The sequence below is a fragment of the Dicentrarchus labrax genome, unplaced genomic scaffold, assembly GCF_905237075.1.
Source record: "Dicentrarchus labrax unplaced genomic scaffold, dlabrax2021, whole genome shotgun sequence".
Lineage (NCBI taxonomy): Eukaryota > Metazoa > Chordata > Actinopteri > Moronidae > Dicentrarchus > Dicentrarchus labrax.
The window spans coordinates 29,610,423-29,631,180 of record NW_026136713.1 but is presented as its reverse complement, the minus strand read 5'-3'; the positions used below and the strand labels follow the sequence as shown (position 1 = coordinate 29,631,180).

At 39.0% G+C, this 20,758-nt stretch overlaps 1 protein-coding gene across 14 annotated transcripts in view; it reads left to right on the top strand.

Moving 5' to 3' along the window:
• The window catches only part of prom1a (prominin 1a), an 80,340-nt gene that overhangs the window by 50,621 nt on the left and 8,961 nt on the right, over positions 1-20,758 (top strand). For 11 of the 14 annotated variants that reach the window (XM_051420437.1, XM_051420440.1, XM_051420450.1 and 8 more), the window contains 18 exons: positions 5,958-6,078; positions 6,812-6,875; positions 7,233-7,322; positions 9,816-10,045; positions 10,363-10,437; positions 10,697-10,760; positions 11,010-11,169; positions 11,587-11,739; positions 12,521-12,644; positions 12,978-13,081; positions 13,995-14,079; positions 15,846-15,992; positions 17,213-17,284; positions 18,067-18,159; positions 19,720-19,737; positions 20,255-20,308; positions 20,397-20,477; positions 20,555-20,623. In XM_051420437.1, coding sequence (XP_051276397.1) covers positions 5,958-6,078; positions 6,812-6,875; positions 7,233-7,322; positions 9,816-10,045; positions 10,363-10,437; positions 10,697-10,760; positions 11,010-11,169; positions 11,587-11,739; positions 12,521-12,644; positions 12,978-13,081; positions 13,995-14,079; positions 15,846-15,992; positions 17,213-17,284; positions 18,067-18,159; positions 19,720-19,737; positions 20,255-20,308; positions 20,397-20,477; positions 20,555-20,623 — 1,804 coding nt within the window. The remainder of the gene's footprint in view (positions 1-5,957; positions 6,079-6,811; positions 6,876-7,232; positions 7,323-9,815; positions 10,046-10,362; positions 10,438-10,696; positions 10,761-11,009; positions 11,170-11,586; positions 11,740-12,520; positions 12,645-12,977; positions 13,082-13,994; positions 14,080-15,845; positions 15,993-17,212; positions 17,285-18,066; positions 18,160-19,719; positions 19,738-20,254; positions 20,309-20,396; positions 20,478-20,554; positions 20,624-20,758) is intronic. The other 3 variants (XM_051420438.1, XM_051420447.1, XM_051420441.1) reach the window with 1 other exon arrangement.

Here is a 20,758-nt window from a genome sequence, read left to right as displayed (position 1 = left end):
CAGACAAATCGATATGCAAATGTTGTTTAAGGGTTCCTGCATCCATTTGTGCATTCAGTTCCACAGTGATTGAGATTTATAAAACAGGATCAAGCATTGAAGAAAGCTACCACCATAAACGTCACCTGTCACCTTTCAACCAGTAGAGGGTTAGGGCTCATTAACAAGTTCAGCTGAAAAAAGTGGTTTGGGGGATTAGTTACTGTTTAATGGCAAAGGACCACACTGTTATTACACAGTCCAGTCCATTGTAGTTAGAGACCATGAGCTTAATCATCAAATGCAAATGATAGCTGAATCCATTCAAAGCCTAGGTTTGATTGGTCATTGCTTAATAGAGAACAAGAAACTTCTGTTTTTTATTATTATTATTTATTAAATTGCATGCTCTTTGAATTTCTTCATTTCTTGACACAAGTTGTTTTTTGGGGTTTTTTTGGACAGCTGACATTTATACTTAAATTACACCATTAATATTTGCTTGAAAAGGTTAATTATTTTTAGAACCTTAATTTATCCAGGAAGGGTTTACTGGGCAGAACAAATGTGTTACACCATCACCTTCTGTTCCTGATATCCACATGAGACAGTTGTGTCTGCCTCTTCACAAACTACAGAGGCGTTGGTACAGTAGGATTCAGTGGTTTGCTTATAAACACATCAGCAGAGCAGATACTTACTGTTACATTTGTTTGACCCAGAAGATAGATAGATTTTCTGTAGTTTTAGAACCTGAGCTTTACAGATAATTTATACAGGAGGCAAATGTCTTGTCAGACTGTTGCCATTATTTTAAACACAGTGATTTCCCAGATGAGCCACTGCCGCAAAATATTTTTTTTGTTACAATATGACCATTAAAGGGTCACATCTGACCACACACAGTGCAACTAGTATAATGTCTAACAATGCTTCCAGCTGTTTACATATTACATATTATGCCATTTCCTCTGCTTGGATGTTTAAAAACAGAAATTACATATACTTTAGTGGACATTTTTTGTATTTTGGCCCTTCTAAACTTTTTAAAATACAACTGTATTTCAGTGACCTTCTGTGGCTGTTTGCACAGGTGAGTCCTCCAAGCTGTTTGGTAGTTTAGTATTCATATCATTCCTGGACTGTTTACTGTGAAATTAATGGTTTGTTGTCTCCCATCAAACCAATGCAGCCAGTCCGTAGGTGGAATAGACAGCAAGTTACACAGTGTCCTTATGAGGGAAGCAAAATCAGAGCAAACTAGCACTGGGCTGTCATGCCTAGAGCAAAGCCCCTGCAGTCAGAAAGCTTAAGTATTCAACGTCTAGTTAAATTCTTTATAGGACACAATGCAGCTCTTGGAAACCAGGTTCAGACTGTGACCTGGCAAGCTCTGAGAGAACAAATAAAATGGTAGATAAAATAACAGATATGCTAGTTGGAGTTGCAGTTCAATTGAATAAAACCTCAACTGAATAAAAAGGTGACTTGATTTAGACACCTTTATATATAACAAGGGCTATATTGAATATAGCAGTTGATGGGACTGTATAGTGAATAAAAAGTGGACATATGGTATAAAAAGTGGCTGAATGGAATGGAAGAAGTGAGTAAAATATTGGCTTTATGAAATGAAACAGTGGCTGAAATGGTGGCTACTAGCTTCTGCTGTGACCTCTTTGCATTTCAGGATGTGTGTGATTGCCACTGGTAATGTCACTGACTGCTGAGAAACACAGTTATTTTCAAAATATGAGTTTTGATATCCAGAGGAAATAAAGCACAGTGTGTGTCAGGATATGATGGTTTGGCCCTATACTATTCCTGCAGTCCAATTTATTGTCCCACATACATACAAAAACAAGCTGCTATGTTGTCATCTATCTGTTCTCATGAGATTTTGAATACAGGTCACTGAGGTCAGCCTGGCACAAAAAATGACTAAAATACCACATCATTTCCATGTTCAAATATATGAATAATGTTTTGAATAAAGCCTTGGTCAATTGTTTAAATTATAGCAATTACTACAATGATTATTTTCTTACTGAGAGATAAGATAATAGAGGTCCAGTTCCAGCAGTGTGAAAGCAGGGAGGGGCTGAAAAGCAACTGTCCCAGCCTCGCAACTGCAGTCATGCTGAATGCAGGCCATTGTTGGGGTTGTAAAAGCTATGGAGCCACCAGACCATGTAACGCTCACTACCCAGCCCCCAGTACTGGCCTAGATACTGGGGCACTGCACTAGTTTGATGCTCTTCTTCATCTGCTGTTGTGGGGTTTCCACCCTGAGGGAGAGTTTCATGTGTTATTTGGCTTTCGCTCAAACGGGAATTACAGCCCTTTTGCAAAGTTGCTAGAGGTAAATCTTCCGCCTGCTGTGTTTGAATTGTCCCCTGTGGTTAGTGAGAGACACACTCTCAACAAGCAGCCATACAGCCATGCAGTCATTGGCCACAGTCCGAGCTAGTAGGTCACTTTAGGAGGTGCTGAGTGAAAATGTGATGATGCAGCACAACAGCACTCATTTTCACAAGTGTTACTTAAAGGCCAGTGGTCATTTTACAGAGCAACTGCTGTCTGAAATTACAATCCAATCTTTTGGAAACAAGGAGGATTAAAGCAGCTGCAAGGGACTTTCATTTTGTGTTGATTCTGGCGCCCCCTGTGGATAGAAGCATTAGTGTTTCCACTGCCTCATTTAGTCTGATTTCAGAGGATTTGTGTGAGTTTTATGGCATTGCTTATTAAAAAGGTATTCACCTGAATGGACTGGAATATCTAATGTAAGAGAGTCCATTAAATTTAAGGTGAAGTGAAGGTGACACCACAAAGGGATTGCATCTTTATTGATGGAGGCTGATTCAGACGTTGTAAGCATCGTGACAAAATGTTTTTTTTCCCCCACAATTCCCTCAACAGCTGAGCTCATCTAGTTTCTGTTATTCAGCTTAGGCATGCCTTGCTTGTCATCTTGAGTTTGTTGTTTGTTTGATCATTTTGTATTCATACACAAATATGTATTTTTCTCTCTTGCTTTATTTTTCTTCAATTTAATTAATTAAATTTCAAATAACAAATCAACTACAACTACAACTAAACAACACTAACAAAAACTCAAAGTAAACAAAACTTAAATCTGCTCAAGTGAGGTGGACAGCCATGTACTACACAGCTCGTTGGAAAGTGCTTTGCGTTTTTCTCAAAGAGTCTTTGTTTGGCTGCAGATTCCAGCGACCTTGCTGGACACCGGCAGGGAGAGGGAGTGAGCGAGAGACAAAGAAAAAGAGAGGGAGGTGGATGTAGGGGGAGAGAGAGAGAGCAAATAGAGAGGGAACTGAGGGCAAAAGAGGAGACAGAGGAAGAGAAAAAAGAAGAGAGTGGGTGCTATAGGAAAATGATGATAAAGTATGAGCCTGAAAAATAGAATAGTAAGAGAGGGAAACGATAAAGGAGCAAGAGAGAGTGAGAAATAAAGGTGCAGTGAAAGAGACAGTCAGAGCAGAAGGACAAACGAGAGGGCTGGAGAAACAGTAGAGGGGCAAGTATGGGCTTTGGTGATAAAGACACAAGTAGAGACGGAGAGAGGGAAGGTGTGATTGTGAATTTGTGTATGTAAAAGAGAAAAAGAGTGCGTATGTATGGAACTTCTGTGTGAAAGAGAGACAGAGAGAGGGCAGAGAAGTGTTTGACAAAAGGCTTTTGTTGTGGAAGTGGCCATTTTGAATCTTCTCCTGGTTCTGGATGGCTCCACTTCACTGTGTCCCAGCCTACTTGTTTGGCCTAGTTTCTCATTAAGTCTCCACTTATACGATGACAGCATTTACTCTGCTGGCCTGCTCACTATTTATGGCAAACATCATCACAATTCCTCCAGACGTGGCTCAGCTCAATGCCGCACAGATGAAAAGAATTTCTCTCCCAAGGGCAACGCATGATCCTATTTGTTCTTTGAGGGTTACACCAGTGGTTATGCATGTTTAAGCCTGTTAGCTACAAATTGCAAACACTTTTGATATGTGCCAAAATAAATTTAACAAGAGCAGTTTTAAAGGTTCTTCTTCTGTGTCCATTCAAAGATGCTCTGACATGCAGGTTTTGCCTTCAGCTGCCAAACAGCTACCACTTTAATGAATGGAATAACTTTATTCACTCTATTCTACAGTATGTATTTCAATTTTTACAAAATAACATGCTAATGCAATGCCCCTCTGCACCCACCTCTAAAACCTTAGACGCCAGGGTCCAAGAATAACAATACTAAGGTATAAAAATGGTCAAAATGGCAAATTCTTTCTCAAGCGAAGATAAGCAACAATGAAAAAAATGTATGGTGGCTAATAAGAGATTGATTAGCTGTGATGTATCAGCAAGCTCAAGCTACTAGTTCGAAGCTACAGGACATTGATTTTTATTCTGGTATTTTATACTCATATTAATGGAACCGTGTTAGGTCAGTTTGAAATACAATTGTTATTTATCAACCACAAATAACAAACATTTAATGGTTCTAGCTTCACAAACATGAGGATTGTTTTTTTATACCATGGTCTGGATGAATGCCCAATTCTGATTGGCTGCTGGGTGCCCATTAACTCCTGATGTGGGACACTTACAGGAGTTCCAATCAAACTGTCTGTTCACCATTCTAAATTATTGTGCTGAAATAAACTGAATGAAAACAAAATCACACACAAGGAGACTTCTACTGCAGCGACTGAGGATCACAGGACTGTAAAGATGAGCTACACTCACACAGACACACACCACCATCTTCATGCATTAACGATGAGACATGCATGGGGCATAACTTCACTTTGCATGCACCGTAGTCACATACAAACACACAAGCTGCATACCTACACAAAAACACAGGCCCACATACAGAGACTTCTGCCCTATTATAGAGTGAGTCACAACACCCCGATTCATCTCCATTGATCTAAACCTTCCCAGTAGCCTCTGAGTCAATCCTTTTGTTATTCCTTTCTGCGAGTCCTCTTACATCATTCATAAAGCTGCTTATTCCCTTTCTGTAAATGAGATTCACTACGTTATAAAACTGTGCTGTCAGAGTTTTGATACTTCAGAATCAGTCACACTGAAGTTTACCAATCTGTTCAGAAGTTAAACACCCCGTGATGAACCCCGACCATGCTTACCTGCACACATCCATGCAGCAATTAAGCCATACATGCACACACTTAGATGCATAGTGCTACTGTGAGGTGCTGAACTGAGAATTCAGCTGGGATGAGTGTGAGTCATGGAAACGGCTTAATATTATGGGCTGTCTCTCCCTTGATGTTGCTTGAGCTAATTAAGGCTTGTATGGAGCTACTCAGGTCTGTTTGAAGTATACGAGAGACTCACTTTAATGGACTGCTTTATGCAATTCTGTGTTTTCGCATTTAATTTGAATATGTTTACAACCCAGGGACCTCAGATTATACAGATAGGGCCTCAGAGCTTAATGTACCTACACCTGCATTTCCTGTGATGAGTTGATTTCCAAATTGCTTGGGAAATAAAATCTCCTCCTTATCAAAAAATAAATAAATCTAAAAACCCAGTCTACAATCAAACACCCATTGGCTTTAATTATGCTGTATTCCACCCTACTAGAAATATGCTTAACTTATGTTATACATTTTTATGCCATCAACAATTTAAACCGAATTAATAAGAAAAGAAAGAAGATAGTATTTGTCTTTTGATAATCACACATAACTCTGATACAAGCACTGTTTGGTGTAATGCTGTCAAATAAATTAAACTCATTCTACAGGTGCACTTAGAGGAAGTTAAGAAAATGTAAAAGTAAATGTGGTGGTACACAGTGACCCCTACTGCTGATGACGTGTTATCACCCTATTCTGTGAAACAGCCCCTGGGCTACTGTGTGGGAGCAGCAGGGTCATGCACAGTGGCACGTGGAGACGGAAAGGTCAATGTGTTTGTGTTTGTCATTTGTTTAGGATTGGAGTACTGTGCGCATATGCTGCCAATCAGAACCTGAGCTCTCAGGTGAAGAACATACGGAGACTGGTCAACAGCAACATGAGGGACCTGCACACCTTCGCTAATGACACGCCAATGGTGAGACAGAGTTATTCTATGGAACATGTAGATAGAGAATTATCACTCTGTTTTGTGACGTATAGCCCCAAAACAATATTATACAATGTACACTTACTTCATGTGTTGTCAATGCATATTCTTGTATATTGTGATACTGTGTAACAATCCTACAAATTACATTCTAAAACAATACCATCAGTAGGACAGCAATTGGTTTCCTGATTGTGTGAAGGTACTGCTAGTAGTTGTAGGAACCTTAGTTGGTGAAATCATTTGTTTTTAGCATTAAGGAGTTACTTAAATGAGAAACATTCTTCATATCTCAGTGTTAAAGGAAAAGTGGGTGTGTGCTTTTCTGTGTTTAACTGATACTGTTTTTAGTCAAGGTGGGAAAAAAAGAATAATTTTCTCACTTTTTGTGCACATGACAGGTGCAAATTTGCTTTTTAAAACATAACTCTCATTCCATGAAATTTCAGGAGCTCAGGCTTCTCTCACTTTACTTGTACATAGTGTAAAATTGGCAGTGTTTCGAGAACAAAAATCCAACAGAATGCTCAGTTTGTTAAACATTAGATGTTTATAAAGACCTGTTTTATATTCTGTCATCGTCTCCATTTCATTTTGACAAATAACATGGAAACTGTGCTATACTTCAGAGTGCTTGTTGGTGTCTATGACGAGACTAATACAATAATTTTTTATCTGCTTGTAAGACTCTGCTCTGCTCTGTTGTGTTTCCTGTTTGCAGCAAATTGATTACCTAATATCCCAATACGCCACAGCCAAGAACAAAGTCATCTATGACCTACATAGTAAGTAGAACTTCTCTGTGCCTCTGATAGTGAATTAAGCGGACAGAAGCGATTCACAGAGTACTTGCTCTTGGTTGTATATCATGCTTATTATCTGAATTCACTGTGTCTATTGTCTTTGACTTGTTTTCGCAACAGATGTGTGACATAACTAGGTCTAGATAGATAAAGCGGTGACTGTTAAAGAATATTCCCTTGAGTAGTCATCTTACTTTTCTCCTGCAACAGTACTGAAGGCAGCTCTTTCCTGAAAGTTAAGAACTGCCAATGCAGCATTAAGCAGCAAACATAATAGAGAAATGGACTTGGACTATGTGACTGTTTTCTTCTGTTGATCTGATGCTGCATTCTCTACAGATATAGGTCCATTATTGGGTGGAAGGATACATGATCAGCTGGATAAGGAGGTCCATCCTGCCTTGGACAGAGTGCTCAATATGGCTGGAGGTACACCCACACATTTTTCATTTCCTCTTTAGTTATGATATGATCATGTTATTGCAAGCTACTGAATGCAGGCTACAGCATTAAATGACATATAGTATCCTGCCTTACTAGCAAATATTGTCAGTTATTGCAAGAATTATTTAACTGCACACTAGTGGAATTATAACTATTATCAGATGTTTCCCCACTAAAGATATGCTGTAATATGATTTTAAAACTGTGAAGACGATTAAATCACTTGTTATAGTTGACATATTCTGCTGTGAACAGTTAACGTTTCTGAAGTCTAATTTTAATACTTTTTTTTAGCTTTCAGTGAGTTTTCAAATCTTTACATTTTATGCTTTTTTATGAAGTGAAAATCCAGCGAGCCATCAAAGGTAACAGTGACCCAGTGACTGGACGACTACCCACAAACCTTTTAAACCCTGACCTTGTGAACTTTGACACCAGTGTCGCTCCCGTGATTTGTTCCCTTGTGATCTTCCTTGAGCACTAAAGCCTGATTTATACTTCTCCGTCGAATCAAACCCGTGGGTACAGCATAGGTACGGCAGCCTCGTACGTAGCCTCGCACTCTATGCTGTAGCCTGACGTGCACCTCCCCAGAAACTGTGTAACTGTGTCTGTAACGACAAAAAACAATCACTGACTGTGATTGGTCCATTTGGTGTGTGTGCATGGTCAGAGAATGGGAGGCGACTTCAAACACACATTCTCAGACAAGTGTGTCCTCACACACAGACAAACAGGCACATGTGGGACGCTGCGTCACTGCATGATCTGCTCTTGTCTGTCCCCTTGTCCTGTGCGGCGGCGGAGAGAAAAAGGAAAACACAGGACAGACTTGAAACAGATTGAGGAGAGAGATGAGGGAGAGTTTTAGTTTCAGTCACCATTTTTTGAAGACACCCAACACAGGGACATAAAGTAACACAGACACACCAGCTCACAAGTATGAATGCTCACAATGGTGTAGTTCACTTGCGTAAGGTGCAGTGTAGTCTCAACGTAAAGCCTACATACAGCTACAAATCAGCCTCTGAGCTCTGAGTTACATCTTAATGAACTACAACCAATTAATATAATAAAACTGCACTACGCAATGTCTGACTCTGGTGCCCACAAATGGCAGATAATTTTGTGTGATGAACCTCATGATCCAGTATGTAACGCCATATCATTTTAATTTTCTCCCCTTTACAAGCCTGGCTTGGTCTGGATCCAGTGTTTACCTGCTATCCTAAAGGAGAAAGATTTGTATTTCTTACAGTCAAATTCTCCACCACTTTATGCTAATGCTGTGAGCAGATAAATAGTTTTTATAGGCAAACAGAATGAATGAGTGAGTTTTTCCATGTTCCATCTTCCCATAACAATTCTTGCCTAGTGCAGTTTTAAGTTAATGGAATCACCAAATCTGGCCAAAAACCTGACATAACATCAACCTGCACCTGGACGTCCCTTTTTACTCCAATTGTGTTCTCCCAGCGTGAAGTGAGCATCAAAAAGTGATGTGTTTGTGTGACCAGTTTTGTTATTTTATTTCAACTCTTAAATTAACTACGGAAGTATTATTTTATTTACTAACTTTATGTATTACAACAAGCAGCTGTATATGGATGTTCAACTACATGGAATATACAAGCAGTCAGCAAGCATGCCAACAGTTCAGGTGGTAAAATACCTGACCACAGATGACTGTGAATTCAGTTTGTGTTCTTAATGTTTGTGTACTGTTGTGCTCTTACTGGGGCTGAGCTGAGCAGTCAGAGGATCTGAGTATCCCTATGGAAGATTCATAAACACAGCATATTTCAGTGGGAAAGAATATGGCATTTATACATTTAGCATATAGCATCCATCTGTGTTTTCACTCCTTCCAGTGCTGATAAGCATTTAGCCATATGATTGTAAATTCGGTTTCCTCTCCTGCACTCCTGCATCTTTTATACCAATGTTCAAGGATGCCAATGCTTTTGCATTCTTTATCCTGCTTATTTTTAAGTCTGCTGCAGGCTACTCTGGAATTGTTAACTAACGCTGGCTGTTGTTTTAGTTACTAACAGCAACAATCTTTAATAGAAGCTAACAAATTCACATTATTCATAGCATTGCTGTTTGGTTATTGTTTGCCGAAAGCAATGCTGTCAGGCAGTTGTAAGTCTGATTTTAGATGCTGGAGTTTTACACCAGCATGTGACCACACCACAGACACACTCCAAATCCAAAATGGGTTTGGATCCGAAAGTCAGTATGATATACTCGGCTCAGGCCTGGTCCTTATAATGAGTGCATTCTTTGTGTCCTGTATGAGTCTGTGATTTTGTGTAACATGAGCCAATTCTAGATTGTCCTTTTGTTCTGTATGTTGATATTAAATGTCAAGGAGAGTAAGAGAGTTTTGATGGGAATTATTTTTTTCACTGGTTTTCCCCTTATACCAGTAACCCAATCCACTTTCAATCTCATCTGTGGTCTCTTTCAATTCAGCCATGCGAGAAACCAAGGAGGCCCTGGAGAATGTCAGTGTGGGTCTGGAGCTCCTCCAGGAAGGAACGGGGAAACTCAACTTCAACCTGAGTCTGGTTCGGACCAGTATCAACCGCACCCTCAATGACCCGGGCTGTCATGACGAGAAGTCAGACGCCACGTCTGCCCAGCTGTGTCGCAATATCCGCCAGTCGTTGTCTCAGCTGCAAATCAGCGCCAACTTTACACGGGTACAAAACTGAATGCAAAAGTATTATACAGATTATATGCAAATTATTGTATGTACATAATATGCATATGGACACAAATGTAAATATTCTTAGAAATTTTAGTCTTTTTGGCAGGTGATTGGAATGTGGTTAGTGAGCAAATAAAACAACTAACCTTAATCTTAAGGTTAAGATGTGGCAACTAATCCGTTTTTGATCATGGGTCATGGTTAAAACCAGGGTTAAAGCTGTGGTTAAGGTTTTGTAGCTACAACACTGAATATTGATCAGAATTGTTAAATATTGATCATTTATTTCATTGTCTGTTTATATTGTAGCTACCCAATGTGAACACTCAGCTGGAAAAGATGAATGATGTGTTGAAAACGGACCTCAGTGCTATCGTCCAGAGGGTGAGCCTGGAGTATAAATAAATATTCTTACATTGTTGGCATTGTCAGTCTGTAATGTTATTCAGCGTGTGGTTTATTTCAGTGCTACCGTCATTCCTTCAGGTGCTTTGTCTACTGCTTCAGTTAGTGATTTCAAGCATTTTACAGAATGCTTCTGAATAGCTATTTTAATTTTAAAAAGAAAATAAATGAATAAATGCTCCAACAACTAAATTGACCAAGAAACTGCATGTTCTAACATGTCCTTTTACTCTCACAGGGCTACTCCTCTTTGAACGACACGCCAAATATGGTGATTGAACAGACCAGAAGTGTTGCGGAAAGTAAGTGATATTTCACACTTCTAAAACCTTTCCTGTGAAAGCAAACACAAGTAATCCTACTCTGTCACCTAACTCTATTAGGTGTATTTTAAATTTGAATTTGTAAGAATATATCTACTAACTAAAAATATAATCCGTGTAGTGATGTAGTTTGGTACCGTTATATTAATCAGCTTTATTTCTTTTTAAGTATCTTTACACGGGCCATTTATTCAAACTGATGGATTAATTGAATGATCTGTCTATCAGGTATACAGGGTTTGGTTGACGGCATTGGCAATAACATCAGCAGCTTCTCCAAGGTATTCCCTGTGCAGAGTTGCTTGTCCAACTTCAGTATCTTTGTCAACCATGTCCATGCCAAGATTGAGGACTACTACCCTGAAATTGACAAAATGGACTTCTACAGGTAAACTCACCTACTGACATAAATAAAAAAAACCTATAATAGGTTTATTACCAATAAACTCTAAGTAGTGTATATTGTGAAATGTGGTCCATGACCAGACTCTTTTTACAGGCTACTGTAAAAGTAGTTTATGTGCTGCATAACTTGCACTAATATTTTGCATTTATGAAATATTCACTTTGACATTAATTCAGTTTAAAATAGAAGAGTGGAGGGAAGCCCAAGATGATATATTAGTTGTTTTAAAAGCTTTGTATTACATTTTTACTTTACCCCATTTAGCTTATCTACTTTTTCCTACTAAGAAAGCGGGCAGAGAACACTCTAGCAGGACACACAGACAATAATATACTATTAGCTGAGGATGATACTGTCCTATTTGTGTTCTAACTGTTTAGTTTTGTCTGCTGCTTACAGGTGGATTGGCTGTATTGCTCTTTGCTGCATGGTGGTCCTGGTCCTGACCTTCAATTACCTGGGCCTGCTGTGTGGCACCCTGGGATACGACAAGCATGCTTCACCTACAACACGAGGCTGCATCTCGAACACAGGAGGAACAATGCTCATGGCGTGAGTCAACTGCCCAAAAACAGCCTCTGTCAGTTTCAAGAGTTAAAACTGAAGAAGGTGTGGCCATAAAAAAGGTTTTCAAGTCAAGTGATGGACATACCACAGTACACCTTACTACTAGTATGTGTATTACTACTTGTTATGACAGGAGGACCACTAGCACTTAAACTATCTACATCTACAGTACTATAGCTGCCACTACTACTGCCACTTCGCTATATTATTTCCCTTTACATGCTACAGTAAAAGGTAAAGAAGACCAAAGCATATAATCACAATCATGTAAAAGTTGTGAATCAAGAGCGAAGTCAACTTAGAGGAGTTCTTGTTAAAGAAAGCTCATGTAAACAAATCATATGTGATAGAATATCTGAACAAATTGATAAAGATCTTTTTGGCAGAACCAGTTCCCATAAGATCCCATACTTTGGATTTTAAGGGTTTCATACAAACTTTTCTTTTGTAGTTAAAATTGGTTCTAGAAGTCTGAATTTGGACTATCTCCTAATGTATTCTAAATGTCAGATTTGTGTATTGCGTTAATATGTAATCTAATTTAAGATACTGATACAGATCCAAGGTAAACTGATACTGCTTCTTTTAATTCCCCTCTCCCTCCCTATACAATATATACATTGCCTTTTACAATGAGCTGACAATGCTTACTGTGACAGAAGCTTTAGGCCGCCACCAGTCCACCCACTCCACCTCTGCTACGCCTCCATCTCTCATTGTTCTATACTTCCACTGTACCTGAGGGCCTGTCTGTCGTTCTCCACAGCGGCGTTGGATTTAGCTTCATCTTCTCCTGGGTGCTGATGGGAGTGGTGACCACCATCTTCCTGGCTGGAGGAAACATGGAGAAACTGGTGTGTGAACCGTTCCACACCAAAGAAGTCTTCAAGGCAAGTAATAAGTACACCCTGTAAATTATACAGCGGTTAAAACCCCTGCAAATTACAAGTACATCTCAAGTAGTATATCGACTTAATTTTCATATAGAACATATTTTTTTTTTAATTTTGTGCATTCAGAGTGCCCTTGACTGTATGGATACTGCTCCTCCTCTGTACTAGTTACTGCTCACAAGTCAGTGTCCCTTGGGTGGGACTGGGAGAATAGTAGTTGCTCACAGTTGTGAGTGCCATGCTGTAAGTCTGAATCCTGCAGAAGTTAAACCTGCAGCCCTGCTGTTGTTACTGATCACACACCCTCTTTCTGGATCTCTGATTTGCCAGGTTGTGGACACCCCATATCTGGTCAACCCAGAGTGGAAGAACTTCATCCCTGGCTACATGTACAACGACTCCAACCTGGAGCTGACGGCAGAGAGCTTGTACAGGCAAAGCAAACTCATTTTTATGTATTTAGGTGACAGTGTTTTGTCTGCCACCTTTCAGAAGCAATGCTTTGATGATGATTATTCTCCTCACGGCCTACTCCACATCGGCCTTCTCTGCATTTCATGTTTATGTTTAGTTACAACACTGAATGGATTTTGCAGCAAGACAAGCTATTTGTTCAATTATAGGCTGAAGAATTACTGACTGATGCAGTTTTTCACATTTTGCTTAAATTTTTTGTTCCTGCACAAGCGTAGAGTCAGGCATCAGTTGTGCCACTGAATATTTTATTTCTATTGATGAGGATGCAAATGAGAGAGAGTTACTATTAACCTTGAGTAGCTAATTAGCATAATTTTCTATGCTATTGTGCTGCTTCTCTTCAGCCTCTTTCTCAGTGATTACATCAGCTTTCATCATCTCCCTCCAGTCAGGAGCTGCATATCCTCAGTAACTGGGATGGCAGACCTGCAGTCATTAAGTTTCCAAATAGAGCAATGTTGGTTCAACAAGTGTTGGCTCATTAAAAAACAAGCAGTGCTAATGCTATGTACATTATGTGAGTCTATATGGCATGTGGCTGCCTAAATGTAATCATGGCACAGTTATCTTTGACATATTCACAAATATTCCAGGCTTTTGAGGGACATTATGCTGTTTTATGTCAGGGAACATGTCCGTGTGTCATGTACTTCCAGTCAATTTCACTTGGTGGCAGCAAATATTCTGACTCTGACACTTTTAAGTTGACATTTCCCCTCTCTCTCTCTCTCTCTCTCTCTCTCTCTCTCTCTCTCTCTCTCTCTCTCTCTCTCTCTCTCTCTCTCCCCCTTTCCCTCTCTCTCTCTCTCCCTTTCCCTCTTTCCCTGTCATACCTGTGTGTATCTGTTTGTATGTGTGTTTCTTTCTCAGTACTTGTAAAAAGAACAAAGGCATCTACTCAGCTATGCGTCTGGACAAAGTCTTCAACATCTCCTCTTTCCTGAACACTACAGTGGTCAGTAAACTCATGGCACACACATTAGTAGCATTCTGCCAAATGTATTTGTATTGATTCATCCCTTTAGCCCGTATAGAGCCTAACTGATGGAGACATTAAAAAAATATATTGTGGATATGGATATTAGGTTCAGACGTGACTATCATAGCAATACAATTATGTGATTAAAATAACTTGAATACTAGAAAGCTTAACAAAATACTAACATACAATAAATCAATGCAGTGTACTACATGCTCAAACCAGGGTTAGAATTAGTATAATATGCAAATTGGACATATAGATGTATAAGCTAACGGTGCTGGAGTGTCCAGAAATCTCCATCCTTGGCTGCAGCGTTTCATTAGCATTACCTAATGATTTCTTTGCTGCCAAACCAAAGTGTGTGCTGACGGCCAATAACCTTATCATGCCTCAGCCCTTACTTCAGTGTATGCCTGAGCCAGGCATTACACTGATGTAACTTTCTATTTCTTTTTGACCCAGAGCCAGCCACTTCTGCCTGCCTAACATGCTCAGTACTTTCCTGCCAGCTGGCAAGATTGTCCTGGCTCGTTTTAGCCAACAGCTGATGTGTCCCATGCTGTGTCTGGTTCTGCACATTGGTCATTTGTCTTCATTTAGTGCATGCAAATGTTTAAGTTAAAGTTAATCTGTTCATTTCACCCTTCTGAAAGATTGTTTTTTACTTGTTTGAAAAGCTGTCTGAAGATTTATGTACCAAGTAGCTAGAATAATGTACTACGTTGGACATTTTTTTTTAGTGTTAGAGGAAATCCAACCCATTAACATACAGTGTTACTAACTACCATGTCATCTTTGGAACAAACAACTTTACTGCCAACATTTTTGTTATGTTCTTTTTATATATCCATAAAAAAGCATATGTTTTCGTTTTTGGTGGTGAAATTGCATATTACTATTCAAGACATCCTTTTTCAAAATCACATTTGCCAACCTATGTCCCTCTATGGTTAAGGCTTCCAGAACAGGCGAGAAATTCAAAACCTAATAAACAATATTACAAAGTTATTTATAGTTATTGACACATAAACCTGTCATTGTAGAAATGTTGCTTCTACTCATGTCTGCCCAGAAGGAATAGTTCTGCTGGTTGAGAAATGTGAGTTTTGCATTCCAATTTGTTTATATGTTCCTATTAAGGAAAGGCAAGTTTGTTTGTTAGCACCTTTCAACAACAAGTCAATACACAATGCTTTACATAAGACATAAAAGGCATTAAAACTAAATATAAAAGAAACAGAAAACTAAAAAAGTAAGGGATTGTGTGCAGAAGTGCATTAATAGGGACTGTAATTTACAGTACAAACAGTACAAACTTTCCAAGCAAACAACATCAAGGACTAAAATTCTAGTGGGATATGTAACTACTTCCATCCAAACCACATCTTCAAGATCTTTGGTCACCCTAGTGCCAACATTTGTTTTGCATTTTTGTTGGCGACAATGTTTATGTACACTTACAGTAATTTCCTGTTTCACTTAAACTGTGATTAATAACCAGCTTTTCCAACAGAAACTGTACTGGAAAAAATCTTGGTACATAATCTAGCTGTACACCTGTGAAGCTCCAAGATAACCAAAGTACTGAAGGTTTTTAATGTTAGGTTAAGAATACACAAACATTTACCTTTACCTTTAAGGCATTCAGCTACATTAGAATAAGCTCCAATAAGTCAAGCTGTAATGTTTTACCTGCAGGCCTTATCAAACCTATTGCTGTATCTTTTTTGTGTTTACAGTTTACGAAGGACGTTGTGAGTCAGCTGGACAGTGTTAATATCGACCTGAGGGGAATAATCCTGTTAGAAGCAGAGGGGAAGCAGAACCTCCTGGATTTCTCTGAGGCCGGGCTGTCAGAAATCAACTATGCAGACTACCTGGAAGAGGTGATGCACATATACTCTCATAAATACATAAACAGATGCATGCTGACAGTCACATCTGAATGGGTGGAATAAGTATGAAGAATTTACACATAAAGTGCATGGACAGGCGTATAAATAGAGTAACTAAATATGACAGAATAAAGGTCAACTGAATCTTTGCTGTATTTTACTGTCAGATCGTAATAGGAGGCTGTATGACATCAGTTAGCTCTCTGTAAATGCCAGTTTCTATTGAAAGATCAGTGTAAATATTGATAATAGATTGTTCTCGACATATACTAATATTATGGCATTACAGTTGTACATTAACAGTATGTTACCAGAAATAGCTTGGCTCCTAAGGCTCGGGTTGAACAGCCTCCTCCCAGGCTGTCAGTTAACATACAGCAGGCGGCCGTGCTTTACCTAATATGAGCTGCAACATGACACAGTACACCGGGTTCTGTTGAGGACCGCTGAAGCTCGATAATCCAAAAGTATTCCTGCCAAGGCAAAGAGTGTGTAAGAACAAGCCAGGACTTGGCATTCCCTGTCTTCTCCAACACTCACTGTCAGGTTCACTTAGATTTATTTCCTGATAGAGCAGGGGGAAAAAAGCTGTAAGGACTCCATTCAAGTGTACCACCTGCCCTGATACACAACTCACACACTCTCCAAAAGTCAGGATGAGAGATTTTCTGTCCAACAAATGTTTGCTTCTCTGCATGTTGCATTGTTTTGTTCTTTTTTGGAATAAAATGTCTCAGATTGGAAAATATTTACGTAAAAACATACCGTAAGCCACCATCACAGAAAGCACCCATACAGTTTGCAGGTTTCCAACCACTTAATTAAATTTATTGAATTCAGATCTGCAGCTAAAAAGACTGATGATTTGATGCTGAGCATCAATTAAGTGAGTTCTATCTATTTGGCAGTTTTAAAGACAATTGAAAGAGGACTTTTGTTTTACATAATAAATGTTTACTCTTCATTATAATGAAGTACTTGAATGTGTCCTCATTAAGATAATGCTGGAGGAAAAGAGGCACTGATGTGGTGCAGTTCAGTCTTATCCTTGTCGTCATTATTTTTTAACTTGAGCATTGTTCCAAGGTGCAGAGGAGTTTTTTAAATGTGTACTAAAAAAAAAAAAAATAAATAAAAACAACTTTCTAACTAAGCAGCTAATTATTTATTATTTTTTGATTTTTTTTCTCTTTATACTTGTTTATCTTCAGGTCAACAAAGGAGTCACTGTGGTGGACCTGCTCTCATTTGCCAGAGAGCTGGAGTCCCAGACAGACCTCATGGTAAGAACACCTTGGTGCTGTTCTGGCTGATACACAAACATCGACTCTGTGCAGTTTCACAGTGTTTCTTTAGCTCACAGAGACATAATTTGATTATCTTATTTATTTACAATGCCATGGGAGCACTTTGGTGGATTTTGTTGTCCTTAGTCCAAAACATCCAAAACACAACAGCTCTGCTGTTCTCTGGGAGCTGTCTGGCTGCTCTGCCATGCCTTCAGGGGGTTTCAGGAAGCTAAAACAACACATTTATTCACCTCTCAAGGGTAGGTCCTGCAGGACCCTCCAGAAGGATGGAGCTCACAGTTAGTTTAATTCAAAGAAAGGGTCTATTATTCTATTGTGTTACTCTCTAAATTAAGACCCTTTTAAAGTGTGCATCCGATGGCTCTCCATGACTGCATTATTGTTAAAGGTCCAGTGTTTCCATTAGTGTATAATCACCTGAATATAGGAATCGTTATGTTTGTTTTTTTAATCTTAGAATGAGCCGTTTATATCTACAGAGGCCGTAGGTAACCTTCATGATATCCGCCATGTTGAACCACCATGTTTCTACAGTAATCCAGAAGGGACAAACCGAACACTGGCACAAGATAGGGGTGTTGACGTTTTATGTGCATTTCGCAGCCATCATAGTTTCTCCTTCACGCTTGGAAGGGGAGGGACGAAGCGAGGGAGTTGCAAACTGCAACTACGCCGCAAGATGCCACTAATGTGTGTGTGTGTGTGTGTGTGTGTGTGTGTGTGTGTGTGTGTGTGTGTGTGTGTGTGTGTTTCAGCCCAGAGGCGCTCTGCATACCGCTCTGAAAGGCCATGTCGGCACTCTGCGGCAGATCCACAGTCAACAGATCATCCCCATGGAGCAGGCCATGGTAATGCCCCATTATGCGTCTTTGTTTTCAGTACGGATATTCATGCCTGGCTAGACTCCGGGTTCTTGGTTAGATTTTCTGTTTAGTTGTCCCCTTAAAGGAAACATGCTTAACTATTTAAAAACAATGCGAAAGCAACTTGTGTATTTTGTATTCATTTGATTTTTGACTTGATTGTTCTTCTAACCCACATGGCATAATAATGATGATATTCAAGCTAGAATTGTGCCTTATACAAAGAGTTTTCAATTTTCCATTTGTTCTTTTTCATATTTTTTCTGAGTTTGGCAGTCATACAAAAGGCGTATAATGTAGAGGAGGCATAGACCGATGTTCTCACCCACAGTGGCCTCAAAAGACCAAAGTACAATGTTGTGTTTTGACTGAAGGATGCTTTTGTTGTGAAAACTTCCAGCTCTTGTTCTACTTTTGCTGCAAGTGCAAGTAAATGCAGTATGTTTTCACCTCATTGTTGTCTGGGGTGTTGCTTAAAGGTATTCTGGGAAATTAAGGAAATAAATAATTTCAGAAGATGAAGAGATGAAAAGACAGAAATGAACAGAACAAAAGTGGATTTCTTTTAAGGTTATATTGTCACTGGCTACTGTATGAGACATGTCTTATATATTATACAATATAATTCTTTGCCAATTTTGATTTATTGCCAGCATTTGTTGCATTAAATATCAGAACTTTGGACTGTAAAGGTTGTCTAATCAATATTTTTATATCAAAAATGGATCAATTGTGAAAGTAGTGACAAACTCAAAGAGAATTGTCACCCAGCTCTGCAGTTCCCATCAGCTCTATGTAGTGTCTTTCAGCTCATTGTTTTGATTTTGTGATCCGCAACTTTACTGTTTTGGTTCACCGCTCTCATTCACCACAGGCAGCTGTTTTTTTTAGAACCCACTGCACACTACCTGCTCACCACCGAACATTAGACAGACTAATGTAATGATTAGCTGGTTTATTGGAGAATTTAGCTGCTAAAGAGCCAGTTATTTCCCTCAGGAGTTGGTTGAAACCAAAACAGAGCTTAAAGAGAATGAGAACAATATGAAACTGAATATTGGACAATTGAGTTTAGTTTGCTAACAACTCCAAAAGGTGATTGTGTTGTGCTGCCCCCTAGTGGCCCAAAAAAACAATTTAATGCATGTTAAAATAAAGTCTTCTCTAAAATGTATATGCCAGAGCGACTGAGTAGGAGTAATTGGTGTGTTACCCTTGTGCGGATGTCTATTTAAGAGAATGGTATCATCCTTGACAGAGGAAATATATTTCAGCATTTCATTTAACATCATCAAAAGCAAAATGTTTCTGACCCTCAGGCATGTGTTGTCAAGCATGTCAAGTCTGTGACAAGCAAATTAAATATTCAGTTTTCTTTTCTGTGTCAAAGGCAATGCCATTCTTTTGAATAACACCAAGGATTTACAGCTACTAGCAATTCAGACAAGCAGTGATGCACTTGAACACAGCTTTTACAACAGCTTTTTATGTTTTTCTTTGTTTTTTTTTTTTTTTTTTTTTTACTTTTCCACTTTCAACTTCAAGAAATATGTTAGAGCGAGGGTAAGCAGAAATGTGTCCATCCTGTGTATATAGTGTGCCCATTCATTATTTGGATCATTTAGAGAGATATTTTATCTCACAGATGACGTATGGTATTGTAGGGTATTGTGTGTGTTTTTGTATTTGCATTTACATCAAGATCATGGACTCTATGGTGTTGAACGTGAAGGATTTTGTACCAAAACATTACAAAATATCCACTTTAGGAAGAGAAATGTTAGTTTAATTCAGGTATTCATTTTGTAACTCCGTCAAAGAAAAACAGTTCAATTCTTACATAGAGTGTATGTAAGCAATTGCAAAACTGAATCATTTACATAGTGGATATTTCATTTTGGAACAAAATTCTTCTGCATGCCTGTACTGAAAGCCAAACATTGTTCATCAAGTGGTTTTGTTCTTGCCTGATCTCCGTTCGTGTTTTACTGGCGTCCAGGTGTTAAAATGACTCTTGACTGTATCCGCTCTCATTTGACATTGCTGATGTTAATTTGTGCTCCTAATTTCCCTTTTAAAGAGTGCATTGAACCAGAGTATGAGGTTCCTGGAGAGGACAGCCTCAGACCTGCCAGTAAGTGAACCAGCCCCTCAGTCTGAATCTGAAATCTAGGCTTAGATTCAGTCTTAAATTGCTAAAAAAAAACTCTTCCTCTCTGCAGAACAAAGTTCTAGCAGTTCTCGATGCCATCGAAGCTGCCCAGTACCTCATCTCCCAGAATGCTACACATTTAGTCAAACGGGTAATTGAAGCATCACTTGCTTATATTCTCAATTTGTAAACGGTCTGAAACTCACATTATGTCTTAATCTTCCTCAGGAAACAGGGAAATACACAGCGACCATTGTTGGCTACTTCCATCAGTACATAGAATGGGTCAAAACATCTGTAAGTGTTTGTGTGTTAACTTGTTAAATATGAAGCTGTTGTGGTTTCTTAACTCTCACTTTTCGGTGCAGTGTGCAAGTGTTGACTTATACGTTCAGTCCAATATTTATCTCACTCTTAGTAAAACAAACAGTG